The sequence below is a fragment of the Mus caroli genome, chromosome 3, assembly GCF_900094665.2.
Source record: "Mus caroli chromosome 3, CAROLI_EIJ_v1.1, whole genome shotgun sequence".
Taxonomy (NCBI): Eukaryota; Metazoa; Chordata; class Mammalia; order Rodentia; family Muridae; genus Mus; species Mus caroli.
In genome coordinates this window covers 23,737,537-23,760,077 of record NC_034572.1, presented here as the reverse complement: position 1 = coordinate 23,760,077, position 22,541 = coordinate 23,737,537, and the positions used below count along the sequence as shown (strand labels likewise).

Below are 22,541 nucleotides of genomic sequence, written 5' to 3'. Positions count from 1 at the left end.
CACCTATAGGGTTGCAGACCCCTTTAGCTCCTTGGGTACTTTCTCTAGCTCCTCCATTGGGGGCCCTGTGTTCCATCCAATAGCTGATTGTGAGCATTTCTTTCATCTATCTATCTATCTATCTATCTCATCTAGGTATTTATCTAACGTATCTATCATATCTATCATTTATCTATCTATTTGAGGCAATGTTTCATGTATCCTAGATTGGCTTTGAACGTATTATTCAACAGAAGATGACTTTGAACTTCTGGTATATACTGTCATGTCTGTTTTATGTGGTGCTGGGGATTGAATCCAGGGCTTCAGGTGGGCAGAATGAGCACTTAACCAGCTGAACTACATCCTTATCCCAGATCCTTTCTTTCTTTAAAGCTACTTGGTGTTGGGCCCAAAGGAAACTCCACACCCCTAAACTGTGGCACCCCCACCAAAGTAACCATATCCTCACCACTGTGAGAAGGGACAAATGGCTATCCGTGGTGTCTGTTTGCATACTGAAGGGCATGCTGTCCTCCAGGCTCCCTCAGTCTTACAACTACCTGTGGCTATCCTAAACTGCTCCAACCCATGGGCTTCCCTTCCCCTCCTTCTCATTCCCATATAACCCCATCTTTTCAGCTGTGTGCTCTTTTGTCTTCCCCTCTCTTGCCCCTCTCTCTTGGTCTCCTTTCTCCCTTGCCCTCCTTTCATGACCTAGTCCAGTCTTCTGGCCATTACTATTTCCTCTTTCTGCTTTGGACCCTTCCAGATGCCTCTGGCAATTCTATTCTCTTAGCTACAATGAAAACCTTCCCCTCAACCATAACTTGGAGCTGTCCTGTCCTTGGTTTATACATTTGATGCTAAAACCCTCCGTTTATACACTTGGGTCCTTCATTTTCAAGCAATGAAGCTGGAATGTCAAGTTGCCAGGTTCTGTGTCACATCATACTTATTACGTTTTGGTCCAGAAAAGATAGTCCATAAAACATGACAAGGAGCTGAAGACTGTAATTATAGTCCATGTGAAAGCCAGCATGGAGACTGGATGAAGCAACTCATAGGAACAACCCAGGTTTCCTAACTGCTACTTTTAACATCTTTTCTTGGCAAAGTAATGAGCAAATATTGTGCGATGGTGTGAGCTAATTTCTTTCCTTTTTCCTAGAATGGTGATGAGCAACAAAAGCCCCCAGAGCAGAGGAAGCAGCCTAAAATCCACTCCGTACCTTCCTCGTCATGAATGACTGTCTTCTAGATGTGTTTAGCACACAGTGCTCTTATTCATCTCCCAACTTTTGCTTTGAGTCATAAAGGCAACCCTAACTACATCATCTTGGGAATCCCCAGGTAAAGGAAGAGTTCCAAATCCTTAGAAAGAAAAGCACTCACAGCTGGCCGACTGGGTCGCGTGATGTCTCTGGATTCTTCTGGTTTCACCTTGGAAGGCTCATGGGGGAGCACGGGCGATCCTTCGGACTTACTGTTGGCTAGAGGAGAGAACAGGAACACAGCTATTAGAAAAGCCTGTCTCACATTCTGAGGGAGTGACTAAGGAAAGCCAACTCACGAGGCAAACCTATATGTATCCATGGAAAAATAATAAATGCTCAGAAGACAGAGGTAGACAATGTAGGCCTGAAGCCGAGAAGTCAACAGTAAAACTGAGACTCTTCCGTGAGCACTGGACTTGGTCACTACCGTTTACCAAGAGCTTACTGTGTCTTAGCCACAGCACCAAACGCTTACTCTGTCAATCACTGACATCCATCCGTGCTCCCACATAGTCCTATGGCTCCATTTTCTTATTCTCCTGATGAGTACAGACGGGAAGAATGACACACATAGCACAAGTTAACCATGAAGCGATGGACTTAGTTGGAAATCCTTCTGAACTTTGAATGTCCTCTTAATCATTATTTCAAATGAGCTTCTAAATTAAAATTCTAGCCTTGTTTTTCTTCTTTTATCTTCTATTCATCAGAACAGGCTATTCTGATTGAAGTTTATGAGGAATAAAAGAGTTTTATTTGACGGCATGAGTCTTAAAAGGAGATCTGAGAAGTGATCTGAGACCTTTAAGGAAGAAAGAGTGATGCGGGATCAGGGAGGTGCCGATGTTAAAGGCCCAAGAAAATAGGTGTGGAGCAAGGGTGAGGGAGGCGGCCTGCAGCCACAGAGCAAGAGGCGCTGTGGTACTTATGGCATAGGTAGAGCAGTCGGAAAGCTGAGGGTTTCTTGTTTGGCTTGAATTCCCAGGCAGAGATGAGTTGTAAACAGAAGTAGGGAATGCAGGAAAGCATGTGAGAATTAAGCCTGAGCTAGCTCAGAGAGTTAAAGTGGTATGGGTAACACTGATCTTCTTTACAAAAACTCCATGAACATTTAAAAAAAAAATTGAGGGAACTGCAGTTGTCTGGGTCAGTGTCCCAGAGACACCTAGCACTCGGAAACAGGCCACCCATGTCAGGAATAGAGAGTCAGCTGTGGGACAATCTAAGTCTCAATGCTTAGTCATGGGTGTCACATGTTAGACTTCAAGCTTAAGAACGTTGCATATACAGAGGTTTTACTTAACTGAAATGTAAATGATTAATAGAGGAGGTAAACTGTGGCTGTGCCTGCTCAAGGGGCCACGAAGGAACTAGGGGTTTTCTTCAGGAAGAGTGGCTTATCATTAATATTTATCAAATTGTATTTCAGGAAGCCTAGAATTAATTACCTGTGAGCAAATTTATCTTCTGAAGAAGATGACTCAGAAAGAGTGAATCTCAACTCGTTAGAACAGTGTTTTGCTAGGTATTAATTATACTATAGTCTTTCCATGGACTTTTTTCATTACTGAAAACTGCGTGATGCAGAATGCTTTGAATTAAATATGAGGCTATATATTTTGCTTATCTAGTAGGAACAGCCAGAAGAGTTGAACATGTGTCTTTAAGGCGAAGGTATTTCTTTCTCTCTTGTGTATTTATTTTAAAATGGTTTTTAGGGAATTTCATCTTGAGAAATACCTAAGATTATAAAACATACTAGGACCCTGGAAGGGGTGTCTGATGCCATGGGAACAAGACAGTGGGGCACATGCGATTGAAAATGAAGAATCAAACAGAAATGGACATTTGGGAAACTGGATGGTTCCCAATATTTTGCAGTCACAAATACTTGGTAGTAAGACAACTACATGGAGATTTGTCTGGAAATTGAAATTTTAGATAGATATACAGGATTGGTGGTCACACTCTGATGTCACATGCACAATTAGGGATGGTAGTTCAGTCCCTCAGGAGACACAAGCACAAGCCAGCAGATAATTTTCAGTATCATCTACCAGTGGCCACCCTGCTGCCAGAGTCAGACAGTAACCGTCTTTCTGAGCTGGCTTTCCTCCCGGGTGTGATAGAATGGAGCACTTTACCCCGCACTCTGGACCGCTCACTAGATCCTGCTTGTGAGCCAGGTTGAGAGCCTCCTTGGGAGCTGGGCTGGGAGCTGGGAGTGCTGGAGCTGGAGGAACTGCCACTGCTGGTTCGCTGTAGGGAACTCTCCAGGACTGGCTCTGTCCTGCGCAGATCAGGGTTGCTGCGGGCATGGGAGAATACAAGGGTTGCACGTCAACACGCAAACATACAAGGCACTCACTTAACAACTCAGAGATAAACAAGACTTTAAATATAAGCTGTGGAGGACCTGGATAGACATTAAAAGGAAAAACGCAAAAAAAGCCATGTATAGAAACACTCAGCAGCACTTTACATTATTAAAATGGTTTTCTCAAAAAGAGGAATGGTAGTCAGCTACGGAGGGTGTGGAAAAGGAAACCCTTGTACTCTGTTGGATGCAAATTAGCATATTCACGATGGAAAATTTTATGGGGAGTCCTCCAATAATTATAAAAAGACCTATGCTATGACCTGACAATTCTGCTTCTGGGTATGTATCTGGAGGAAGTGAGGTCTCTGTGTGAAAGAGATGGATCCACTCACGGTTGCACACTATCTGTAACAGCAAAATTCAGAATCAACGTATAGCCACTGATGCACTAGTAGGTAAAGGCAATATGACATGGCTGTACACATGTAGCACATACATATTCTGTACATATGTCAAGCACATGAGAAGACATGCACTGCATGAATATATGGATCTTGTATATGGATAGGCACAACTCAGAGTCACAGAATGTACAATGTGGATCAGCAGCAGCTGATAGAGTTTGGTTTGGAGACAATGGGATGCAAGCAAAGAAAGGTTTCAGTTAGATAGGATGAGCAAGCTTTAGAAATTCGTTGTACACTGTGATGCCTTTACTTAATATGTATGCTTAAAGCAGATCTCATTTTATAGAATACTGCAGTACCACAGCCAGGTTAAAGCAGATCCTAAATGTTTTTGTTACAAAACCCAGTAACTGTTTAAGTTAAGTTATATGTATGTATGTGTGTATGTATATGTGTGTGTGTGTGTACACACACATATACATACATACATACACACATACATACATACATACATACATACATACATACATACGTGTGTGTGTGTGTGTGTATCACATGGTACACATAAATACATGTAAATTTTATCTTGTATACATTAATAAGGTGGTTGTGGGGTAACAAGGGAACTTGGAAGCCAGGCTTTCCTGGTGTAGCTACAGCCAGATGCTGGGAGGTCACGGGATGAGCTTCACACTCAATTCTTGGGTCATCAGGCTGGAGCACTAGCTCTGAGATGAGGAGCCATGAGAGGAGGCCATCCTTTAAACAGTGCCCCCAGTATTCATTGTAGAGAACTTGAAATCTATGAAAGGGGAAATATGAGGAAGAACCCATGCAATTCCCAAGCCAGGAAATAGTCAACTATATTTTACTATTTGGCAAATTATCAAAGATTCAATTTTATTTCTTACTTTTTCTCTCCCTAACACTGTAGAGGAAAAACAGGCACTGTGAGCACTTTCTTATGCTCTGAAGAGTTCTGGCTGCAAAATAACCCATCAGATGGACAAATTAGTCTGGTAATTCGTTCTCCTATTAGTCATCCCAACAATTGCCTTGGCAGATAACAAAGAACTAGCCATCTATCTTCACACTGAAACTCAACTCTGTTTTTTATGGTATTGGAATTCTTGGTTGAAATGGCCTGAACTCTGTGAACAAACATATGTATGCAAATATATAAAGGTACTTTTCACTGTAGTCTATATGATCATCTTTCTCTTTAAAATTTTGCTTGTCCACAAGTGTATATGTATACACACGTGTGTGTGTGTGTGTGTGTGTGTGTGTGTGTGTGTGTGTGTGTATGCAGAAGCAGGTGTCAGGCTCCCTGAAGCTGGGGTTGCAGGTGGTTCTGGGTTCAGTGTGGATTCAACATCCACCTCATGTTGACCTTTATTGACCACAAAGAGCAGTCTGCATCTTCTTACTCAGTATTATCCTAGGAAGAATGGTCAGGCAGTTGAGATAGGTCAGTGCCAGGATACAGTGCATGTGCTCTGTGACTCTAGCTAGGCACACAGTTCCTTTTCTTCCTGCTTAGCCTCCTCCAGTGCCTACCTCCATCACCTGGACCTACATCAAATGAAGAGGGAAGGCCAGCAATTCTGGTTGCTGACGTTTTTATGATTTTGTTAAACAACAACAACAAAAATAATGAACAGCACAGTTGTTTAGAGGGGAAAGCAAATAGAGCACCCATCGCCTCTATCACTTGCACCATCTCTCATTCTCTACACTCCAAGAACACTGTTGTGAGTGGAGATATGCAGTGCTGTGGTGCAGACACAGCAAGGTGCTGTTTAAAATGTGTTATTTTGCTTTCATTTGATCTGGCTCGCTCAAGAGCATGGAGTGTGCACCAGGTTCTGGGCAATGTGTTGGGTGTTGGATGTGTCCCATATAGAGTTGACAATAACAGGGCCCTCATACTAAGACATCTGTAATCGTACCCTACCAATGGCCTTGCCACAAAATATCCAATGTTGTAAGCAAAAAAAAAAAAAAAAAAAAAAAAAAAAAAATGCATGCGACTTAATCTTTTTTGTTTGTTGATTTTTTTAAAAAGATAGCTTCCAAAAGCAATGAGCTTCATTGTGGTTCTACACACAGACTTTTAAACCACACATCTCATTTTGTAGTAATGTATTGGCACAACTCGTGGTTTAGTAGAAGTGGCTAGCAACCATGGTTAACTTCGTGGTGAACTTTATGTAAAAGCAGTCATATCTCACAATTCATTAATATTGATGATAAAAATTTAGAATTTATGACAATAATACAGCATTTGTAGATGCTAAGTCAACTTAACAATAAGGCCAGCTTCAGAATGACTGTTGGTGAAGCTCATGAGAATCAAGAATTCTTTCTATAATAATGGCATTCTTTAATGGACAGTAACTATTCTTGTGGGAACTTTTTGTATCTAAGGGATTGAAATAAATTTAGATCCTAAATGCAAGTACCCCTAAATTAGAAAAATACTTAAAATGAGCAGAGTCTCTTTCCTAAGTATCTTATGTTATAAACTTGTTATTTTTCATAGAAAACAATCATCTCTAGTCCTCAAATAATGACTTTTCTTCCCCTGCTCTCTTTTATCAAACAGTGGTGGTCAGGGAGTTAATAAGTTCTCAAATTATTTGTCATTAAACATATTACTAACCAAATAGTTTGTAAATTGAGAGTGGTAGAGGCATTAAAGTTACTTATACTGTTCTGATTCTGTGGGATAATGATGATGTCACCCTCTTGGTTTTTAAGAAACTATTGATAGAAGTGTGGTGCTACATGCTTTAAAATGTTCTCTGCCGGGGCTGGGGTGTGGTGACAGTATTCAGGTACTTGATCTATTTAGCTTCCCTTTGATGCTTCAGTCAAAATCTTGTTAACTGACATGTAAACTGAGCCTTGCATCAGGAAGAAGTTGAGAGAAGGCCAGGCCAGGAGATGTACAGTCAAGTGACATCACCATGGCAATGAGATACAGGTTGTAGAGACAATAGTTAGCAGGTTGTAACCCTGAAAGCTATGTAAATAGCGACTGTAAATGCCATTGGTGTTTGGGGAAAATTCATGCACATTGAGGGATCATAGGTGGTATTATATAGAAGTGAGACACACTGGGACTTGGCATAGTATCAGAAAGGCTGGCATAGCCCTAGTGGAGACCAAAGCTGGTGTTTTTCTTGTGCATATAGATGGATGTTAAGAAGAGCCATCAGGATGGATCATCAGGTCTATGGTAAGAGACAGGAAGTGCAGATCAGAACAAAAGGGTGAGTTGGATGGTACTAGCTCTTAATGCTGTCTGCCTCCATCCTGGGCCCAGTGTGGGTGCCTAGCTAGGGGAAGAGGATGAATAGACAGAAGGCTGTGGGCATGTTAGGACCCTGGCTATTTACAGACCTATCTGGGATGTGTCTTTGATGAAGCTTGGAAAGCTTGCTCTTCTTCCTGTGTGAGGCTAATTAGATCCCATGAGCACTTGATTCCTGACTTGGGCCTCATTAGCACAAGCCCTTTTCATGCCAGCTCACCATCCCAGGTGCTGAGCGTATTAAGTTGCTATTCTTACTGCTGCACACTGAAAGAAATACTTAGTGTCTGTAAAACCAACCAGGGAAGCAGGGGGACTTAATGGTTTTTTTCTACCTTTATTTTTTTTTCTTAAAAATATTAGTAATGTGAGCAATGTCATATGATATTTTTCTCTTTCTTGTTATGTATGTGTGATTTGCCTTATGGGCTGCGGGCTCTCAAATACATGTTCATAGAGGTTCAACTTCCAAATTCCACTAAATAATAGATTTCTCTTGTTCACATATTAACCAGGACTACTTGGATCTAAGCAGGAAACAACTTCAAATTATCCAAATACATTTCTTTAAATGCTAAATTTAAGTTCACGCTTCTTCTACCCAGCAAACAATGACAAACATTGAAGGAATATGTGGCAATTATCCTATCTACTTGAACTTTGTAAAAAGTCAAAACAGAAAATGAGGATTACAATATGATTTTGTGTCCAAAGCCTTGGGCCAAGTCTTTAATTAACTGGCTGACTGCCAAAATTCTCTTTACATTGTTCTTTGGCAAGAAAAAACAAGTCATAAGAAGAAAGGTTTGGGATGGAACAGGGAATTATTTTCTGAGGTTAATCATTTAATCATTTTTTGGACTGTTTCTGAATTAATTTAAATCTTTTCATGTTTTAAAAGTACTTGTTTGAGCATATTTTAATTTGTCTTAAGAAGGATTAATGGATCAAACTAAATCTTAAAGAGTTGAGAAGTTTTAAAACAGCGATAGTTCTACATGATTTATTACAATCTTTATTTCCTCTCCTGATCACCCTCAATGAGACCATTGCATCCAGGAGCATGCGGGGCCTGTGTGTGCAGCTTAAGCAACACTCAGTTTCACAGGGAGGAGGAACCTCTCGGGACACTGGGCTGCCACCTACTTTTACCTCTAGAAGGGGAGCTGATAAAAGTATGAGATGATCCTGTTCTAGTTGAGAGGGGAACATTTGGGATACAAAAAAGTTCCATACAATCACATCCTTTCAAAGACGGTGAAGGCAGTAGGGTAGACGCCAGTGCCTTCAGGATTAGGAGGGACTCTCATCACACCTATAAACTACAGAGTGAGAAACTCAGAGACAAAACATGTCCTGCCAGTAAGTCAGGGGTTCCCCAGACAGGCTACCCGAGTTCAAATCTTAGTCCTGCCACTTCCTCTTTGACACTTGGGGGAGTTTGTTTAAGCTTGGATTATTTCAACTCCCCATGTTTAAAATGAGAGTGATGGAAGCCATTGCTTTAGAATCACTATATGGTTTTAATAGTTTAATAGTTGAATAGGTTTAATAGGTTTTAATATCTGTAATGCTAGTTGGCAAGATGGCTCAGCGGGTAAAGATATTTGCATCCTATTATGGTGACCTGAGCCCAATCCCTGGATTCTACTGATAACCAACTCTGCCCAGGTGTCTTCTTACTTAAACACACACACACACACACACACACACACACACACACACACACACAAATAATTTAAAAATATTTGTGATACAATAAAAATACTATGACATAAATATAAGTGCTCCTCCAGAGGTGTTTATTAAATTCTGAAATAAATATAAATTGCCTCAAAAACATAAGGCAAGGTACTGGAAAGCCTGCCACAAATGAAAAAAGGGTCTCAATTGGCTTGTAGCTCGCCATAATTAACTGGGCTGGAAGAGCAGGAAGCCCCAGGAATCCTCCAGTCTGTATCCACTGCTGGAATTCTAAGCATATTACCACACCTGCTATTTTTACTTGGGGTCTAGGTATAAAACTTATGCTTTAAATAAGTAAATTTATATACCTACTCCAAAGCAAGATAAGAAAGAGAAGCAAGACCTCATTTGTCTCCAGTGACATATGTAGCTCAAAGAGCATGAGGTACACTTGGACCTATGGGCCATGGAGTCAGACCCTGAACACTTAGTCCCAAGGCCACATATAGTCTTGCACATAGCAATTCCTTACCACCAGAGAGCTAAATGCTGGCAGGATTCTGGTATGGCTATTTCTATGGCTTATTAATGTGTTCTCCACTTTGTAAATATTCATTCTTCCTCACCTGCCCAAGGCAATCTAATATATATCAGAGATTGTCTCACTACTGATCAGCTGGGGGAGTTCAGGGCTAGAAGAAGAAATGAGATGCTGGAGATTCAGCCAGCTGACACAGAGGTGAACAGAGGAGTAAGGTAGAACTAGTCACGTGGCAGGACGTAGGCTAGTTAGTTGGGTAAGCCTAAGCTATAAAATACTAAAAAAAGAGTCTGTGTCACTATTTATATCACTGGCATGTCTGAGTAGGTGCTGCTATAGAAATAAAAGAAATATTGACCAACTATAAGAAATATAGCTTAGAAGTATTGTTTCACATATATATGTATGTGTGTGTATATATATATATGTATATATATAACATATAATATACATATATATATATATATACACACTTAAAAACACACACACACACTTAAAGTCTTCATTAATGGATTATCATCCTTTGATAGGTAGCAAAAGAACTATGAGGAATAATGTAGGAGGCATGAGCCCCAGTTTGGATGCCCTGTGAAGTTCCTTTGTATGCCTAGGGTTTGGCCATAGGACCTACTATGATACAAGGAAGATAACTCAAGCAAAGGCTTCAAAAACCCTGTGCATTTGGTGGGTGTTCCTTTGAAGTTCTGACGAAATAGGCAGCTCAGAGAAGTGGTGTGAGTGATCTCAGATCAGCAGAACTTTGTGGTTCACTTGCAGACCGGTGACAAGTAAATGACAGCCAACCCCACCAAGTGTTCAGGCTGCTTATTTTATGGCAGAGGTGAAGGAACTCAGGGCATCTCCCAAGACGGCACAGTGAACACAATGCTCATTGTGCAAACACAGTGACCTGAATTTAGAGCCTCAGTAGCCACCTGAGAAGTGCAGCAGCACCATTTGTAATCCCAGAGCTGGGGAGGCAAGGGCAGCAGGAGCTCTGGAGCTTCTTGGCTAGCCACCCTAGCTGCATCAGTGAACTCGGGGCATAGAGAAAGATGCTGGACATTGATGCCTATACATACCATGGCAAGCTGTGGCAGTCAGAGGATAGCTTTACAGGCTTCCCTCCTTCTAATTTTATACAGGTTCTGGAGATAAAACTTGGCTTGCCAGGCTTATATGTCGCTTGTCTTTAACTGCTTTCCTGAGCCATCTCACCAGCCCAGTGACTCACAGCTTATGTGCTCGTCAGGTAGTCATGAATACTAGCCAAAGCAAGGTTGTTCTGCTGGTTGTCTCCCAGGAAGATTTGGGGTTCTCCACTCTCTCACCCCAAATCTTTATGATGTGTACTGTAGGTGAATAGCTGCAACCTCTTAGCTCCCACCTCTCTACTGCAAGTAGAAAAACGCTGGTCATCTCTCTCAAAGTCTACATTCTTTGCACAAAATGTAGAATTTGAGTGTTTCAAGGGAAACCACCTTCACCTTTTATAAATTACTGGCCATAAAACACCCATTGTCTTAGGCCCTCATGTCATTAAAACAATTCAGAGGAGTCAAACAGCTGCTTCTTGCTTGCCTATAAGAGCAAGTCTTTCTTTTTTGGTTGACAGCATAAAAAAATACTTCAAGCTTGGATGATGCTTGAGCTAAACAGCCAGATTCCAAGCAACTGGCCTAATGAAAATATCTTCTAGGGCCGGTTCAACAGATGAGGAGGTGCTGATAACGGGATAAGAAGAATGGGGTTGATGATGCTCAGTCTGCGTGCAGTGCTAGCATTCTCTGTTCCCTGGCCATGGCACCTTCGAGTTAACCTGGGGCTGCTTAGCCACACAGCTAGACACAGATCTAGCAAGCCCCAGAGGAGTTTCACAGACTCCAGACTCTGACAATTTGTATCTCTACTTAGAATGAGGCTGGAATCTTTTTTCTCCTGAGATTCTAAGTAGAATCCTTCCTCCTTTAGGGAATGATCCCTTCCTAAGGCCTTTCAAGGTAAGAGCAGAGTGAATTTGCTAAGAATTTTGTATACAAGCAAAACAATAAGCCCCTGTCCTCTTTTCCCTTCCCCACTTCATGGACTTTCTCTCATCATGAACAGAATGAAGAAGAAAGCAGCCTGCCCTAATGTGTCCTTTTTATAGACCAAGCAGAGGCCGCTTGCTATTTCAGTGACTCCTAAAAAAGGATGTATTCATCATGACAAATCCGAGGGAAACTTGATGAACGACAGCAACAAACAGCATCTGTTGCCACATAAAGTCTGCCCAGATACTGTGTAGATACTGCCTACTTCCCAGCATCCTTTGAGATCTCTGCCCCATCCAGTGAAAGTTGAATGCAACCTCCTGATTATAGGAATATGCATAGTAGAAGGAAAATTCTGGAAGAACATAGAATAAATCATGGAAGTATGACTAAATTTCAGAGACCCTCTATAATGCCACTGAGGATGCCTTCCTGATCAAAACTGGTCCTGTAAGTACCAAGCTATAGAATTCCTGCAGCAACTTACTGTTTCCCCAGCAAGACCTTTGTGATGTCTCAGTAGTTCTTGGAGCACACTTCTTGACCTGGTGCTACAATTCAACTCGGATTTTGTACTTCTGGCTCTGTGAATAGGGTCTCTGAGACAATGGTTTGCAATGCTGCAACTGTGTCTGTGATTCTAAGTTTTTACCCAGATTTTAAAACCTGTCATATCAAAGTTATTGAAAGGCCACCAGTCTAGATGACAAGCACATAGGCTTCAAAAGTGAAGAAAGGATCAGAGACATAGCAGGCATCTCGGATAATCGTGGTGATCTCCTTCCCCTTACCTTGCTCTGATGGGCTGAGATCCAAGTCTGGGGCCCAAAGCACTGCCATTGCCAGGGGAATTCTTTCTGGCTAGTGCTGGGGATATAGAAGTTGTTCTTTGAGGCACCTGGAAGATAAACAGAATTCAGAACCATTTCCCGGAACACAGTGTAGGCAGGCTACTGTCTGAGGAGCCTCTTCCTCTCCGAAGACTGGATACAAGTTACAGACAGTGCCTCATCCATGAAAGAACTGTCTTTCATGCTTCAGTGAAAGAAACAAAGCCAAAGGAGGCTCTGCTGTCAAAAGTCAAGAGGCACATTCCACAACCAGAAGGCCATTTCCATCTCAGAAACAAAAGTCAGATTGCACTCATGATGTTGGACTATTGAGCTAGAAGAAATTACCTCTTGTTTGGGCAACAGTGGGAGCTAAGAGAAACCTCTTTGGAGTGACCTTACTCCCTTGAAAGTGGCATTAGGTGGGGGCCATGCAGAGGGAGTCACATTTAGCTCATCTTAACGAATAGATTATGAACTCTAGTGAAAAACTGGAGTATTTGTCTAGATCCCGGACAATAAATCACATACCGGGGAGCCTAGAGAATCTATTACTGTATTATTCAATTTTAATATTTGTGTCCGTGTGAGTCCATGTATGCTATGCATGTATGTATGCACATATAACATGTAAGTTCTGGGTGCTCATGGAAGCTGGAAGAAGACATCAGATCTCCTAGAACTGGAGTTACAGGTGGTTGTGAGCCACGCAATGTGTGTGTGGGGAAATGAACCAGGGCTCTCTCAAGAGCAGAAGAGCTCTAACCACAGGCAAGTTCTGCAGGTCTTCTCTCTCATAGAATATGAAAACATAGATGGTTTTACTTCCTAAGCAAATTAGTACTGTCAATCAAAAACCCAAATAATGTGTGTTTTGTTAATTAGTAAATGTTATTGTATATAAAACAAAATTAATATTGAAAATACTGGAAGGGTCTTCAAAATGCCCATTTAAATATTAAAGAGTGGGAAGCAGCATTAATCTGTATTACTTGCTCAACTGGGTAGAACACCAAGTAGAACTCCAATGTGTCTCCTCTCATAAAGCATACAAACACAAAGCATAAAGATTCTGGGACTGGGTATTGTACAACGGAAATCAATTATTTGCAAGAAACATGAATATTAATGCAGAAGATTACTGTCAATGTGTTATCCTTCATCTGTTTTGAAAAAATATGATTCGTTTTGGTGGAATCAAGGAAGCAAAACAAAATGGCCAAGTTGGTCTAACTCCTGTTCAGATTAAGCACTGCTGTTGTTATTTCTCCCTCTCCTCTTTGCAAAGAAAACATCTGGAGAGGGCTCAATGACTGGCTGAAACCTGAATATTTAAATGTACCTAACATTTCTTCCTAGCTTTATACAGATCAAGTTTTTAAAGAGTGGCTAAGTAAGACAATTCCTCTTTCGGGTCTTCAGCTCTTGTGTATAGCTTATTTCTCACAATGAAGTTCTCTAAGTAACCACTTAGATGGGATTTCTGAGTCCCCCTGAAGACCACAGCACAGGCACTGTTTCATTGTCAGAATAATGGGAATCCTGTTGTGACCCCACTGGAGAGGGAAAAGGTAATACTTTGTAAATCATTAAATCCACTTTCTCTTTCATGGAGTTAGTAGTAACTGTTTTCTGGAAATCTGGGATATTACAATTGTCACAGCTCTGGATGCTAAGCACAGTGGGAAAGATTCATGGACCAGGAAGAATATGGTGCAAACTATCTTCAGCATTTCAAAGACCTCCAGGTTGACAGTAGACAGATGCACAGCCACATTCCAGAACATTGCTTGGAACAAATAACAGCTTAGTAATATGAGATAAAACCAAAGCACTCAGGGTTGTTCTGTAGGAACACTAGTAGGAAAACTAGTCATTTCTCTGTAAAGTTCAACCCTCTGTAATTAATTTGAGTCTGCAAATACATATAGTACCCCTTACCCTAAAGGGAGCATTCCTTAAGAAGAGCTAAGTAAAATGCTTAAAGACAAGGCCAGCCTGTCTGTGCATGTATGTGTGTTTTCACATGTGTATACATGAGTGTGACACTGTGTGTGTGTGTGTGTGTGTGTGTGTGTGCATGCACGTGCATGCACCTATGGAGGTCAGAGGTCAATGCTGAGTATCTTTCTCAATCTCTCCCTCTCCTTCCCCTCCCCCTCTTCCCCCTCTGCCTTTCTCTGGCTCTGTTCTGTCTCTCTGGCTCTGTTTCTGTCTCTGTCTCTCTAACCTGCTGTCTCTCCATCTCTCTGTCTCTGTCTCTATGTCTTCTATCTCTCTTTCTGTGTGTATAACAGGGTCTCATTGAACCTGGAGCTCACCAATCTAGCTAGACTCTTTTGGCTAAGGATCTTCTTGCCTCCACATCCTCAACACCAGGCTTAGATGCACAAGTCACCATGCCTGGCTTTTACTTGAGTGCCAGGGACCTGAACTCAGATCCTCATGCTTGTATGACAAGCATGTTACTGACTGAGTCATCTACCCAGTCCCCATACCATTTTCTGAACCCTTGAAATCTGCTCAAGTTTTTTGTTGTTAAATATAAGAGTAAGCACATTTTCTTTTATTGATTTGGTTTGTCTAGCAATACATGCAATGATCACTGAAAATACCCACTAGTCTATTGGCTAATGTGGACAGGAAAATGGCCTAGAATGTTTGGTGTTGAGAGTTATAATTCTGTTTTAAGACATACTTCTCTGTCTTTGTCCCCTTGGGAAGATGAAGATCAGAAATGATTAATGACTAGCCAAGACTTAGCTTAGGAAGAGACACATGTGAGAAGGAAGGTGTTGTTGCACGGTCAAATTCTCTAAACTGTAAAAGGGATGGAATGGTGGCACATGGTGGCAATGGCAGCAGTGACACAGACACCCAGCAGCACTGATGCTACCTTTGGTGGAATGTCTTCTTCCTGTCGTAACCAAGAGCTTCTGTCAAACTTCTCAATTCTCGTGGGGAGAGGAGGGTTTTCTGAGGTGGGATCCGAGTTCTGGCGTGGCATCTCGACCCGGTGAGAGGTCACATTCAGAGCCTCCTGGAACCCAGACAGGCCCTTTGTAGGTTGCTCATGTACTGACTGGGAGGCCGTCAAGGCAGGTCCCTGGGATTTGACAGCTACCAGCTGCGGGATCTAAGCACACAACACAGGGGCAGCATTATTAGAAGCCCATAGGTTAAAGGGACAAAAAGATCTGTATGCAAGAATTGAATCCATCAGAGCTACGACAGGGCAGTTTTCAGTTAGCAGTAATCACACTTGGGATACACTTCACTGGCAGAGATACTCCTACTATTCAAGGCTGCAGAGAGCACATCTGGCAACCCTTCAGAGTCTTTAATTTAGAAAATTTGTAGGGCTACCTCAGGGTTCCTGGAAACAGGTTCAGTTTGGTTTTGTCTGGAACTGCTAAGAAGTAAGGAAGTAGTATGGTAGCAGTAACAATTATTTTTATTCAATATTTCCTGGACAGCAACACAAGATATTTTATAAGCTATCCCAACCTCCTGCCTGTAAAGTCCTTAGCTTTGGCTTTAGATACAATTGTTCTATGAAATAAGAATACTCTAAATGTCTTTCCTTCTGTGAATTCACAAGGTTGAGATAACCATCCTCCTTATTTGAGATATGAGCAATCCCAGGTACAAAGAGATTAAACCACATCCTAAATTTTACAGCTGATAAGCTGGAGTCTGAGCTGGAACCCTGAGTTCTACTCCAAGAGTGCATGCACATTCATCTAACCTTGGTAGTGTGCTCTTTCTCCACCCACCGTATGGGATGTGTGTGTGCGCGGATGCACATGTATGTGTGGAAGCCAGAGGTGTCATCTTCAGAATGTTTACCCAGTTTATAGTCTGTCTGTGTGTCTGTCTGCCTGTCTGCCTTTTCTTCCCTCCCTCCGTCCCACCCTCCCTTCCTCCCTTCCTGAGACAGGGTCTGCTTGTAAAGTTCAGGCTGGTCTAGAAGTCAATGTAGTCATGACTGGCCTTTAACAACTCTCAGAAATCCACCTGCCTCTGTCTTCTGAGTGTGGGGATTAAAGGCTTGTGGCATACCTGTCTTTCACTTTGTTTAAGACATCGTTTCTCACTGGCTTCGAACTTGCAATTTCACTAAGCTGCCTGGTCAACAAGCCCTAAGGTAGATTCCCCTAACTGCCTCCCCAGTGCTACGATCACAAGCCTACACGACCATGTCTGGATTTTATGTGTGTTTTCTAGGGATCGAACTTGGGTTTTCAAATGGAAAGCACTTTATCAAATGGGCCACCTGATTTCCACAGGACTGGATGTCCCCACTAAAAACACACACCATTTCCAGGTATCAGGATGCTTCTTTGGCACTCAGGCAATGTGGTACTGTTGTTCATGTAGGAATAACTTTTGGGATTTTTATCTGACCTCTTAAGAAAAAGCATGAAAATCTAGGGTGCAAGGGATCCCTCCACCTGTGCTGCATTTTGTGAATACTGAAGCCTGTCCTCTACCTCTGGGTGTATACTGCACACATGGGAGCCCGGGTCCATCCATAGGTTTAGCTCACATGGATCATGGCTGGGAAAAAAAATCTAGAGTGCTTCCTGACTAAACAGCTCATTCAAGCAGTCTCGACTTCCTATCGGTGTCATACAAGGCCCTGCCAAACCCACTTTGGTCTACAGTGCCTATTGGAATGTCACAGAGACATGCTGGAAGAATCCTCAAAGCTCTGTTCTGCTGAGTGTTTTGAATAGGTCTTGTAAAGTTCACATGGATGCAAATATCATTAAATACAATACATAACATTAAAACAAAAATGCATTGCAGTATCTCGTACAAAACCCACTCACCCTCACTTTAGAAGATCATTCTAGGTACTCCCTAAAACTCTGGAGCACCCGAGAAGGCTTTCCCAGAGAGGCTACTCTTAGTTCCTTATCAGTTCAGAAGGGGCAATTTCCCCACAGTGCTTTCCTTAACAAGGGAAACGTTCATTATAAGATCAAAGTAGGAGGTTTTTAAAAGAAGAGAAGCTGTTGTAAAACTCCCCTTTTGGAGCGTCTATAAAAGAGACATATATGCAGATAAAAACAACCAGAGGAAGGTATGCTGAGCAAATTGGTGCTGAAAAATCTTGCATTTTGTTCATTACCACTAACTTAAAATGCAAGAAAGCCTTGATTTTTACCATCATTCCTTTAAACTTTAATTCAAACAGCAGTTCATATTTCAAAGGTGACCTCCAAATGCACTGGAGAAGCCTTACCACAGCTGGGTGCCAGGAAGAAATGAAAGATATTTGGGTGAGAAAGGTTGGATTACTTTTTTTTTCCCCTCATGGAATTTCCATCTTCTATTTCACTTTGAATTTCATCTTTGAAGAACATACCAGAAAGCTTCTTTCTTAATAACAAAACAATCTCTCCCCACCAAACATCTTCATGCAGTGCTTCTCAGTCCCTAAAGGGCACCAGAACCAACCTGCAAGGCTTTTTAAAGACTACTGGACCCAACCCTGCATCTCTGGTCAGTAAGTCTGAAGCAGACCCAGGAATATCCATTTTTACCAAGTTCATCAGATGTTGCTGGCTGCCAGGTGAGCATGCCAGGAGAAACGCTGGCTTAGAAGGCACACATTGATTCCACCAATCCCATTTCATGTCTCCAGTTCAGATTTCTACCCATATTTCATGGAAGGGAAGAATACATGTATATTTTACCTCAAAGGTCTGTATATGAATTTTAATTCTTCTGATTGTGACTACAAGAATGGCTGTCCCCACCCTGCACTCTTCAACACTTGCAAGGATCTCCACAGGAGCCACTTTACCGAGAGTGACTTTGAAGTTGACTCAAAGTCATTAGCTCCATGTTTCCTGTCTGTATTCTGGAGCCTCACGATGCAGAGAGGGTTCTGTTCCCATGGAATTTATACTAAGGGTCTTTGCTTCAACACTTCTCTGCCATGCTGGAATACTGTAGGCTTTAGAAAGCTTTCTTGGGCACAAGTGTCCACTGGAACAGAAAGGAGGTTATTATACCTGGGGGTCAACAGGTCTGAGCATTGGGGGTGTCCTTGCAGGTTGAACCCCACTAATGCTGAAGGACTCTGATCTTGGGGGCAGGTTGGGGTCCGAGATCCTGTTGGCAACCTTGTGAGGCATGGCAGGTGAACTCTGTCGGTTGAGTCTTGAGCGTTCTTCTACCTAGAAAGTCAAAGGACAAGAAAATCTCAATGGTTAGAAGTCAGTGCTCTGTCCAGTAAGGCTTTTCTATAGCAACCCGCAAAGCCATTCGTATGCCCCTCTGATGAATTCAAAGAGCCCAAATGTGTCATTTCTGTTTCATAGCAAGATTTTTTGCTTTCCTTTCTCTTTTTCCCTTTTCTTTTCTCCTTCTCATGGAAGTATTTCCAGCAAGTATGCAGGGCCCTTGAGCTCTTGACCTTACATCACCCATTAGCTTGTGCTATGTCAGGTAACTGGGCATACTTGGCCTGCTAAGAGCTTGTCTTGCATCCCTTGAGCTAATATCCTGCTGATTAGTCACAAAGCCATGGGATCAGTCAGGGAGATGGTGTGCCCTCCAGATAATCAAAGGGGACTATAGTAGGCACTGAGACAGCTTAGGGGGAAAATAGAAACTTGCTTTGGGTTGACTCATAAGACAGGGGGACAAGAGCCACACAAGGACTGACTGGTGAGGGCGAAGTGGCACACAAGATCTCTACTCTTCTTTGCAGGCTGCTGATAGGCACGTGGGCGTCCTGGATGCTGCTTAATGACATGGCTGTCTTCCGCAGACTTCCTGTATCATTTTATTTTTCTCTTTAGGGCCCTTTCCTTTCAATTGTCTCTCCCTGCTACCCAAAATACACTGCTCCTCCCCTTGCTTTCCATTCCCAGCATGGACTCTTACCCTACACCCTCCAACTCTCCTCCTGCTCCTTCCTGCAATCTGGACCTTCCTGTTCCCCTCGCCCCCACCTTCTCTCCTTTCTACCCATTGTCATGTCTTATTCTCCAGTGTCTCAGAGAGCTAGTGCTTCTTTATAAACAGATTCTCTGTCACTACCAATCAGTCCATGTTTATAGGAGCAAATAGACTGTTCCCAAGGATGACTGTAAAGAGAAAGTTAAATGAACATGATGGACATCAAAAGGCAAGGTGGAAGTCATTAGTTAGCAAAAGACTTTTGTTCTAGGTTTATCTTACCCTGTCTTGTATTTCTTAAGGGCCAGTGCATCTCAAAACGGCAAGACAATACCACACATCACTCTCCTCACCCTGAGAACTCATCTGAGTGAGCTCTTAACTCCTTTCTGTTGACCCAATATTCAGGTCTGTTTGCATTCGTTTACACACCAGCTAAGGGCTTTTAATTTTCTCTTTGCTGCCTGATTTCAAATACAATTCAAAAGTTCTATTACTTCTTATCTTTCCTACCCTCTTTTGAATCTTTCTAGAGAGAAGTCCAATTTCCTACACAGAATAAGTCTGTTTTAACCTTAAACATTTGAACATGCTACATTAAGCCACAGATAAGAAGTGGTCTGCCTCTATGATGTGTAATACGAACATCTTTTTCTTCACTAAGGCTTTGTGGGGCATGTCCAATTGGCCTCCACTTGACTTTGGTTTTGAAAATCTGTGTCCTAAAAGTTTCCTACATATCAAATCATACTAGCCACAGAAGGCCAGTGATATAAAGTAGAAAGTGTTCACTCTGTTTATGAGTGCATAAAGCATCATATCAGCAATAATTAATTATCTATTATACTAAGCAGAATAGTAAAACTACCTACTGTTACAGACCTCAAAGCCCTAAGAAGACAGCAACAGAGAAGCCCACAACATACAGCGCATCAGTTCTGCATGCCAGACTCCTTAAAGAAAAGACAGTGACCCTTCTTTGACTACTGAAATTCCTTAGTTCCTCAATTGTAAATTATACTACTTACACAACTCGTGTTTGAGCTCGGGAACTCCGGAGAGTAGATATGGTTCAGAGAACTATGCGGCTCTCTGCACTCTGATATCCCAAGAAGCATTGGTGGTATAGAAATGAACGTGTTTTCATGTGTTCAGAACCAAATGTATTCAGAGTGAGGCATACTTGTAATGATTATTAGTGCTACTTTTAACTGTCAAACACAGGGCAAAAAGTGAGTGCTGATTTTCATATGCAAATTGTGTGTTTGATTAGTTGTAGAGAGAGGATTCAAAGCAACTTCTGGGCATATTTTCTAAACTTTCAATCATGCCATGCTATAGATTCTACCCTTTGAGTGCCTTAACCTGCAAGAGTCTATGCCTTATGAAATAAATAGCCAGTTGTGAATATTCAATCAATAATGTCAAGATGGATCAGTGTGTTGAAATTTCATGAGTAGGAGTTTGGATAACAAAAGTTGTAACAATGCAGCACTCGGCTATACATTGAAAATTTTTTATTTTTATTTGTGCACATGAGTGTGTGAGTGTGTACTTGTATGTGGACACACATGCACAGTACAAGTGTATATTACAAACATATTGGGGGTCAAAAGATAACCTCTGGAAATTAGTTCTCTTCTTCTAACCTGTGTGTTCCAGCAATTGAACTCAGGTTGTCAGGCTTGGAAGCAAGCATATTTAGCTGATGAGCTATCTTGCTGGCCTTGACTGTAATTTTATCTCAAGAAAATCTTGCTTTTGAAGTCTTTTGGAAGGTTGGGGCACAGATGTGGTTTGCACCAAAATTTCCCTTTAAGAACTGGAGGAAAGACACTAAACCGAACGTTCGAAATGACATTTCACAGAGAGAAAGCTGAGTGTACTAAAGAGCAGCTTCCTCTAACTGGAAAAGGTCTGTCCCCTGATTGATGACAACTTATGTTTACTAACTGAACAGAAGGTCATTATGAGAGAAGAAAAGAAAGTGGCTCTTCCACAGAACAAAGATAAACACAGCTAAACTGGGGCACAGTCCCGATCTGCTTCCACCTGCTTGAGGACAGGTCTAGCAGCAGAGGATCTACTCCAACCTTCAGCTGTCAGTGGCTGTCAGGAAGATGGGAAAGCCAGGGGTACCAATCGTTCAGTAATGGAAGAGTGTATTGCACAAGCATAAGGAGCTGAATTCAGATCCCAGAATCTCAGTTAAGCCATATGTGATATGTCTGCATTGCACATCTGTAACCATGGTGCTTTCATGGCAATACGAAAGATAGAGGCCCTAGAAGATCACATGCCAAAGGATCTAGTACACACAACAGTGGCTGCCATTCACTGTAGAGAGGGGACATGATGGAGCAGTAAAACAATAAAATGAGACCCCATGCATGGTCATGTAAACATGATATCCTGCTGCAAGCTGGTGCAAGTTCAAATACTATTTGTAGTAGTGAAGGGTGACACAGACCATCAGATGCCATTTTAGGGCACATGAGAAAGGAAAAGGAATTTCTATCATCCAAAAGATGATAAGAAATGCTCAAATTCAGCCAATGGACATCACAGCATCTTATTAGCACTTCCACAGAGCTAATCTGCCTCCCACCCAAATCAAGAAACAATGGGAGAATTCTGAAAGGAATGACATTGCCTAACCAGCTTGGTAATGCAGAGATATTTGCATTCCTTGCTGGCTTAAATCTGAAAAATCAAATCCACAGCAACACCCAAGCCCAATAGAATACTACATCAAAGTTTGATAAGCCTCTCAAAGACCAAATAGCCCCATCATTGGATTGAAGGCATTGATGACAGGATTCTGGGGCTTGCTGGCTGCCAGCATAGCTCTAGCTTCAGTGACTAAGCTTGTATTAAGGGAATAATGCAAATTCCCCTCTGGCCTTCACTCATGCATGTATGGGTGCATGCACCTTAATGACCACACGTAAACATGCACGAACACATGCACACCACAGAGGGTCAAATATTGCATCCCACTGTCGAGGAAAAGTTGTCACCTTAGAATGATGTGGACAGAGGTATAATATAAAAAGGAAGGAAAATAGTTTTGGAGACTAACTGATGGTTATTTAGAAGTCAGATTATGTTAACTACAGAGAAAGAGAAGGATGGTCATGAAAATGTTGAAGAATGTCTGCACACATGTCCAGAGGTGTATTAAGTCCCAAGGAAGAAGACTGGTGCCTGGAAAGCCTGATATCATGAATG

The 22,541-nt window shown here is 41.9% G+C and overlaps 1 protein-coding gene across 6 annotated transcripts in view; it reads right to left on the bottom strand.

Annotated features, from left to right (window-relative positions):
* The window catches only part of Tnik (TRAF2 and NCK interacting kinase), a 400,539-nt gene that overhangs the window by 47,782 nt on the left and 330,216 nt on the right, over nt 1-22,541 (bottom strand). For all 6 annotated transcript variants that reach the window (XM_029475111.1, XM_021158657.1, XM_021158658.1 and 3 more), the window contains 5 exons: nt 18,419-18,583; nt 15,289-15,528; nt 12,354-12,460; nt 3,401-3,564; nt 1,375-1,472 (listed from right to left, as the gene is read on the bottom strand). In XM_029475111.1, the coding sequence (XP_029330971.1) occupies nt 1,375-1,472; nt 3,401-3,564; nt 12,354-12,460; nt 15,289-15,528; nt 18,419-18,583 (774 nt within the window). The remainder of the gene's footprint in view (nt 1-1,374; nt 1,473-3,400; nt 3,565-12,353; nt 12,461-15,288; nt 15,529-18,418; nt 18,584-22,541) is intronic.